Source organism: Pezoporus wallicus, unplaced genomic scaffold, assembly GCF_028554395.1.
Source record: "Pezoporus wallicus isolate ANWC-B61680 ecotype Strahan unplaced genomic scaffold, APGP_CSIRO_Pwel_v1 contig_3952, whole genome shotgun sequence".
Lineage (NCBI taxonomy): Eukaryota > Metazoa > Chordata > Aves > Psittaciformes > Psittacidae > Pezoporus > Pezoporus wallicus.
This window is the reverse complement of record NW_026635034.1, coordinates 6505517-6513551: the sequence shown is the minus strand read 5'-3', so window position 1 is coordinate 6513551 and position 8035 is coordinate 6505517. Positions and strand designations below refer to the sequence as shown.

The 8035-nt window shown below is 42.2% G+C and overlaps 1 protein-coding gene across 1 annotated transcript in view; it reads right to left on the bottom strand.

Moving 5' to 3' along the window:
• Positions 1–3686: 3686 nt before the first annotated feature.
• The window catches only part of HOMER2 (homer scaffold protein 2), a 60213-nt gene continuing 55864 nt past the window's right edge, over positions 3687–8035 (bottom strand). Inside the window, exons 9-10 of the mRNA XM_057432925.1 lie at positions 5112–7938; positions 3687–5035 (exon numbers count right to left, since the gene is read on the bottom strand). Of these exons, the coding sequence (XP_057288908.1) occupies positions 7750–7938 (189 nt within the window). The 3' untranslated portion in view covers positions 3687–5035; positions 5112–7749. The remainder of the gene's footprint in view (positions 5036–5111; positions 7939–8035) is intronic.

Sequence of the window (8035 nt, the reverse complement as noted above, 5' to 3'; positions counted from 1 at the left end):
TGGTTATTCAGAGACTGACAGAACAAGCTGAACTGCTTGTCAGAGCTGTTGATGGCTCCTGGTAGAAGAGCTCTGTGGAAGGTCAGGGGCAGACGTGTTTCTCGCTCAGCCCAAAGCTGACATTTGCAGCCTTATAGCCCAAAGTAACAAAGGCAAGATGAGCCTCAGCCATTTAAGTCTTCAAACCTTCCTGTTTTCTTTGGGGAAGCCTGGTTTGGTGCAAAGACAGCAAACCCTGCTTCTGTACAATAAATACAATGATGCTGTCTGTAGGTGGACTTCAGTGTTAGTCCATACCAGGGATGTGCTGTTGAGTGTGGACTGTGTCACTGGACCTTGGGAAAGAGTCCCATCTGAGAGGGCTCCTATTAACTGCTGTTATGCTGATGGAGGACACTGGTGTCAGAACATCTCTAATTTCAATAAAGAGGGTTACTTCTGAGTCCTAGGTAGCTCCTCCAGAGAAAATACCACCTCTTGTTGCCATCAGAGGCTGCTGCGTCAGTAACAGGTTTCACAAGAGGGTTTTCAGTCCTGAGCACCCCCAGCAAGGCAACAGAAAGCTTTTCTCCCAGTGACAGACCTTTCTCAGTGTGCAGCAAGTCCACAATTTCAGGCCGAAATATTTCTAGATGCTGCTTTTCCAGTTTGGTGATGTATGCACCCACCCCAAGCCTGCAGTCCCCTGGATGTGCTGACAGTATAAAGTGAAGCAAGGCAAACATTTTAAAGCTCCACCTCCTGAAAAAGAGATTTTGAGATTATCAAAGGCACTATACCATAGGATTTATAGCTCAAAACCAGGTGCTGCTTTATCAAAGGACAGCGTTACCTTGAGTGCAGATCTGCAGCCATAAGGACGTCCATTTTCCAAAGTCAATGAAGACAGTGAGACAACAGATTTTACTTAAACTATATATTTTTACATAAAACAACTTTATGTTACAATAAAATCAGATAAAAATCACAAAGTTATATAATAAGTTCATAAAGAAAAAAATCAAGTTTTCCTTTTATATATATAAAACCCAGCATTTACTGCTACTAGGAGTCTAAATGTTAACATTGACTGTCTATGGTCAATTTGAAACAAAAAAAGAACATAAGAAGAGGAAATTACTTTTTCACAGCAGACAAAATGACGAGGTAAGAAATGTTTTTACAATTATCCAACTGTAGCAAACACTTCAGTTTTCATTGAACCATGTACTAAATATAATAAACCCAAATAAAAATATACATTTAAAGCACTGCAGTGTTTTCCCACAGTTGTGTATCAACAAACTGTCAGTCATTCACTAAACTTTACTTGAAACAGTAAAAACAGGGTGTATGTTTATGTTTAGTACTAAAATCTCATAATAATCTAAATATTTTGGTATAGTAGACCACACTAAACACTCTCAGAACTTTCAACTACAAGGGATATATTCATGTTAAAAACAATGTGCTTTGTTTGTCATTCATGATGAGTTTTACAGAATATTATGTTCATGATCACTATTAGGCAATTAAATGAAAACATCTAAATGCTGCAAAATACTCTTTTATTGAGCAGAGGTCCTTCGTCACATACCCAAGTTAACACCATACTGCTGAGTTCCCAAGTCTTATATTATCAATCTTTTTAGCTAATGTATGGCTAAAATAATTATTGCTGACCAGTGTTAAAAACCAAACCAAACCCAAACAAAAATGTAACAGCAGGCAGGTTTCTGTCAAGTGCCTTTCTTGTACGTACCATTATTACTAGGTAAGTAAATGACCAGAAAGGAAAAAGAAATCTATTTTGAAACGTGCATATAAAATTTCTGGAGGTACAGGCACCTTCACCCGAAGACTGTGTTTAGGCTTTCTAGGAAGAAAAAAAAACAAAACAAAACCGAAAATAAAAAAGGAAACAAGAAGCAGAGCTAAGACAAAACACAGTAGAAAGTCAAACAGGTTAGACATCAGGTTAGACATCCAACATCCCACAGGGACGCAAGCAAAGCTCTCCCAGCCAGGACCCACCCTGTCCACAGCCTGTTGAGAGCCCTCATTTGAGAAGCACCTTTGTCACATTATCATTCACTTCCTGACTCTGGATTTCACTTCTGGTACCTTATCATTTACCGCAGAGAATGGCATTTAAGACACGTGAACTTCATTTAACTGCCAAGTTTATATTCTAATACTGAGCCTAAAGTACTGCTGTGCTCCTGAGGCACAGGATTCCATTCGCAGCATCCCCAGCCAGGCTCTGCCACCCATCCAGGGCTCTCCATCTGGAGGTGTGTCTGGATTAAATGTCTTGTGGGTACGTATTGCTCTGCTTGACACGCTGGTGCTTGTTAAACAGGATTCATGGAAAGAAAAATTACCTTAGGTTAGCTCTGTCTTACTGTTACTAAATTGTGACCCACCAGCCCAGCCTGGGAGTCCTTGCTGCCTCGCAGCCCTCCAGAAGGTGAACATGCCCTTCTGCAAGGTCCCTGGTACTGCTGAGCCTGCATGGGATGGCAACAGCTTTTCCTATTTTTGACTGGAAGTGGCTGACCATAAACCAGGGCATTGCTGCAATGCTCTCGCGCTGCTCAGCTCTGTGTGTGGGCATTCACTTTCCATCCCTCACACTGCCACGTTTGTGATATACTAGGACTTTTTGATAGACAGGCTTGACAAGCCCAGAACTGCCCAGACAAAGATGGGTGAGCTGACAGGTCAGCGTGGCCATCCTAGACCTTTGGCACATCCACAGCTTGTAGGCAGAGCACATCTTTCACTGAAGCTTCTGCTGAAACAACTGTCAAAATTTGCTGATGCTGCTGCTGATCCCTCCCTTATACCTCTTCCCTTCAGATTCAGCACCACTCACACGCTGAGCTGAGCCAGGCATTTCACCCTGATAGCAGTTTTATCTCTGTTAATCCGTAGGCTCAGGAAGACAGCACTATATTCCTTACAAGCCACTGATGCTTTGAAGGGTTTTGCAGAGATAAACATTCGGAAGAGCGTAACGAAGAGCAGTCTTGTAGCTGAGAAACTCCCACCAGTCATTTCTCCTGTCATTCATGAAGCAGCCAAAGGTGGCAAGAAACTAATAAGGGAGAAAATGAACACTTGAAAAATAAAAGTTACACAGCATAGAGTGCAGAAACCTACAGACAACTGTTGAGAGGGAGACATGGGGTCCCTGAGCCCAACAAGCCATAGGATGAGCATAGAGTAAGCACCTGCTTTAACACCGCAAATGCTTTTGCTGATGCTCCTCCAAAGCAATGGCAGTGGCAGGGAGAGCAAGGGGGAACAGCAAAAGCCACTCCTGCCCTTCTTAATTCATTGAACAGCTTTAAAAAGCATTCACCCTAAATCACTCACATTAAAATAAAATCAGGTGTTGTCTAGAAAACAAGCATTGTCTAAATAACATTTGTTTCTGGGCACAGATGCACCCAGTGTAAATCTATCTTTAAAAAGGCATCTTTCGAATGCCAGAATATAGAAAGTGAGAGGTGGCACTGGAATTCTTACAGAAGGGACAGTTTCCTTCCAGTGAGCTCACACAGTAAAGGAGACACCAATTAGATGTAGACAGAACACTGAAAAGTACTAATTTTGCTGAAAATGCACTTTTAAACCAAATAAAAAACTATTTGTGAAGTTGAGTCAAAATCAGCAAATAAAGATCCAGCCAAGCAGAGAAAGAGCAGAAGGTTAACCTCCTTTATTCTGGGGTGTGAAAAAATGTCTCAGTTTTTAATTTGGAAATAATTTATTCAAAGATGAGACTAAGGTCATTTTCCAAAATGTGAAATAACAGATCTAACAGAACATTCTTTCCCTTAGAAACAATTACGTCCCTGTATTTTTATGTCACTGAATATTTTTAGGCTTTGTGCTAATACAAAGTAGACCTGTTTGTTTCTCTTTTTGGCCACCAAAAAACCACCACCCCACCATTATTCAGCAGCTCTAACACCAGCTCAAAGGAACATCGCATTGGTAAGCCTGGAAGGCACTAAGACACTCTCTAACTCAGTGTCAGAAGAGGCCAGCACAGATTTCTCTTGCTAGAGCCACCAGCTTGTTGCTGGCACTGGGGCCGGGCAGGCAGGATGGGCAGTGAGGTGGGATCTGCGGTGCTGCAGCTGACAGGTATCAGCATGGGAAGTGCCAAGCACAAGACCCTTATTAACAAAAGACCATGTAACTGAGGTAGGATAGACCCTGCCATCAACCACGCAGAGGGAAAAAACTGTGTCCAGAAAGACAACCCATGACTGATTGCCCAAGCTGAGATACACCTTGTATAAAGACACCTCCACTCAGGCTCAATGGAAATGGAGCGATGACCTACTTCATTGCTGATGGCATGGGGAAACCAGGGTTTGCCCAGCACTGTATTTTAATAACAAATAAAAACATGCTCTGTAGGCCCTCTTTTGGACAGGGATGAGCATTTCTTGGCCCCAGCAGCGTTTGGGGCCATCCCTAAGCAGGTGGCTGCCAGCTGAGTGCAGCTCCTGGTTTGGGGTGCCCACGGGGATGGGCTGAATCCCCAGGGAGCACAAAAAGAGGAATAAATGCATCCGTAGGATGGTGCAGGCATTTTGGTGGGGGAAGGCTGGCTGCCTTGGTGTTCCCACTGGGAAGGAGGAGGCATTTCAACATTGGGATGAGTCCCTGAGGAGTGGAGGTCACAGTATGACACGCAGGGGTTATTGCTGAGCCACCACAGAGCATCAAGGAATAAGCAGCGAGACCAATGGTCCCCACCCAGCAGGCACATGGGGCTCCTATCTGGGGCAGGAATGAGGCCAGGCTGGCATCCAAACAAACACTTCTGAGAGCACCCACTGCCTCTTCCTAGCACACTTTGGAAAAGTACAGTGAAAGAGGCAGAAAGGTTAAAAGAGATGGAGTTTGGGGGAGGTTTTAAAGTGATTATACATAGAAGCTCTCAATTTACTGCTGTTGGGAAGAAAAAGAGAGAAAGAAGGTAATTATAGCAAGACCTTGGATGGTGGAGTTTCTCACAGCATATAGCTCTATCCTTAACAAACAACTTGGTTTCCTTAACAAACAACTCAGTTTCCTTAGCAAACAACTCGGTTTCCTTAACAAACAACTCAGTTTCCTTAACAAACAACTCAGTTTCAGAGCAGTAGCAGATAAGGAAAGCATACATTTGGGACAAAACTAGAAGAGACAGGGCAGAGATTTCTCTAAGGACACCCCCACCGTTCCTCTGGTGGGCACGAAGCACCCAGAAATAACCACCCATGTCAGAGCTATGCACTGGTTTAATGCACCAGCATTAAGCTCCATCTGTTAAATCGATGCAGTCCCATAGAAACACTTTTCTTGCATTTTAAGAGTGGCTTAATACATTCATAACGAACTGGATCTGAGATAGACCCAGCTAAAGTAGAAAAAAAATCTAGATTAACTCCATCTACCCAGGTTCCTGTTAAAAATCATATTTTGTGTTAAAACCAGGAAGGAAGCACGAAGACTGCTCAACAAGAAAAAGGAGCCAGAAGATGGAGCAGGGTCCTCAGTGCAAAAGCAATAAACCACTGTTGACGAGGAGGCCCCTGACTGGCTGTACTGCAGCTCTTAGTTGTGTTATCCTGTGATTCCCAAGTGATGCAGGGATCAGCTGCAGTTCAGGAACTCTAAAGCAGCATGGAAGGAGAGGAGAAGCAGGACCATTAACTTCCTGTGAAATTATGGTGTTTATCTGACTTGCTATAAAATAAAAAGCCTAAAAATGCAGACTACTTGTGCACAACCACACAGAGTTTCTGATGTCATTTTCAGTTTTGAGCAGTCTGATGTAACCCCACACTATGCAACTGCTGACTCTTCCCTACTGGCAAAGTCTAATTTTCACACGCCTCCATGCTATGGACCTGGTTTTTATTTGTGTTTTTATTTGTATTTTTATTTTTAAATATCAAGAGCCTACAACACTTTTTTTTAAAGAGGTCACAATGCCTCTGCAAGGTCCTGGCTTCACATCATTGTTTAAAAGGAGTAAAAGCAAAAATGCACAAAGTAGTCCAGTCTAAAAACCAGGGATCGAAGGTAATGCAACGGTAACAGATAAAAATTCAAGGGACAGTTGCAGACAGAACCTATCTCCAGCACGGGGATTATATATCCATGTGTAAAAGATATTCAATGCATGTTTCATAATAACTCACCTTTCTTTTAAAGGTCACTTTTATAATTGTGATCTGCTGAGAAAACAAAAAAGCCCCTAAGTAAAGCATGACCATTTTTTAGCTATCACTGCTGGAATGCACTAACACTGTGCTTAACTCAGCTTTCACCTGAATTAAGCAAATAATAATGTCACATAAACAAAAGTTCTCTCCTGAATTAATTCAGATCCCATGTAAAAAGATTCTCAAACCATGTTATGGAGAAAGAAGAGAAAGAAGCTGAAAGCAGTCATAGGGGCAAGAACAAAACTTGGTCTGAATTCTCCTCTCTGGCCATTTTTACATCCCTGTCTGTGACAAAGTGGACTTCCTTCTCACTGGAGCCCAGTGTATGACCTTGCATTTCTCAACACATGCTTAGAGCTGCTGAATAACCGGTTTGAGCATACGACAGCATTTCTGCTGTTTGGGTTGGGGTTTTTTTGGACAGTCTACCTTTGTGACCAGTTCCCACCCTACTGTCAAAGACACGCAAGGTGAGAATGCAGAAATCATTGGAAAGGATTTTGATTTCACGTGGTCATGACCCTGCCAGACTCCTGGGCAGAAACGTGCTTCTGAGCATCATCTTCAAGAAACCTTGTATTGCTTTTCAGATCAATGTCCCCTTCACTACTGCAGAAGTTAATCAACAGTGATCAAGTTGCACAGAGGTGCATGCACCCTGTGTGGAAGCCAGCAACATGTCACTTTCTAAAATACATATCTGGTCCCAAGACTCAGGTGGGCATTTTTCAGAGATGCACATAATGATGGAACTATGTGGGTTCAAAACTGAAGGCCAAGGAGAGATGGCCTTGCCAAGCAAGAGAAGCTGTCCTCACCTACGGAGTAAGATGCTTGACTTGAAGAGCTGAAATACATTTCTATGTCACTGACTTTGTGCTGTATGGGTCCAGGCAAGCACATGCAACCTGTATCGGAGTTCATCTGATATCCACTGGATTTATTTTTTGGTGAATCAGGCCTGATTGACATGGTCCCTAAAGATACCGATATCTGTGTGAAGTGATTCACTTGACTGAAGCTCATCACAGGCACATTTTACACACTGCAGGAGTTCCAGCTAATCTCTAATCTTCTGTCTGCTCCACCAAGGAATAAAAGTTGATGTTGTAGGATTGCCGATAGTCCGGACAAGAAAAAGACTAGTTTTCTGTTTCTATGGTTGCAACAGCCCTTAAGAAAGATATAAATTTCCCTGCAACAACTAACTGCATATTCATTTTAAGGTAGATCTAGTTCCAGATTCCTGAGACGGAACCCTCTACCTGTTCCCAACCCCACGAAACCAGAGCAGCAATATATGAAGTTTCTAATCTCAACAAAATTCAGTGAGCAGCACGATTGGTTTGAAAAATAAACAAACAGATGAAAGAAATAATCCCAAACCCCCCACAGCAAATTCGCAGCCTCTATGTACAAAACCAATGCAAACAAGTGGAACATTCTAGTTATATTTTGTAAAACACACATTTGGGATCAACAAAACATCAAACATCCAGACCCTAGATTACAAAAAAAATTCTATTGCCATCTAATTGTCAACCCCAAGTTTAGACAGTCCTTGTCGGAAATCTTGTAATTCATCTATCTTCCCATCTAGTACATCTAAAAAATTCTTTAATTCAGTTTTAAGGTTGGTCTGCCTATGTTTGCTCTCTTCCACTTCTGTCCTTAGCGTTCTGACTTTCTCTTCAAGATCTTTGTTCTTTTTCTCAGCAGCCTTAAAGACAAAAGAGACAATAAGATGAATCATAGAGAAGAAGGATGAACAGCATTTAGTAGGGTAAAGCAATAAATGACAGCTGGGCTGTAAAAGT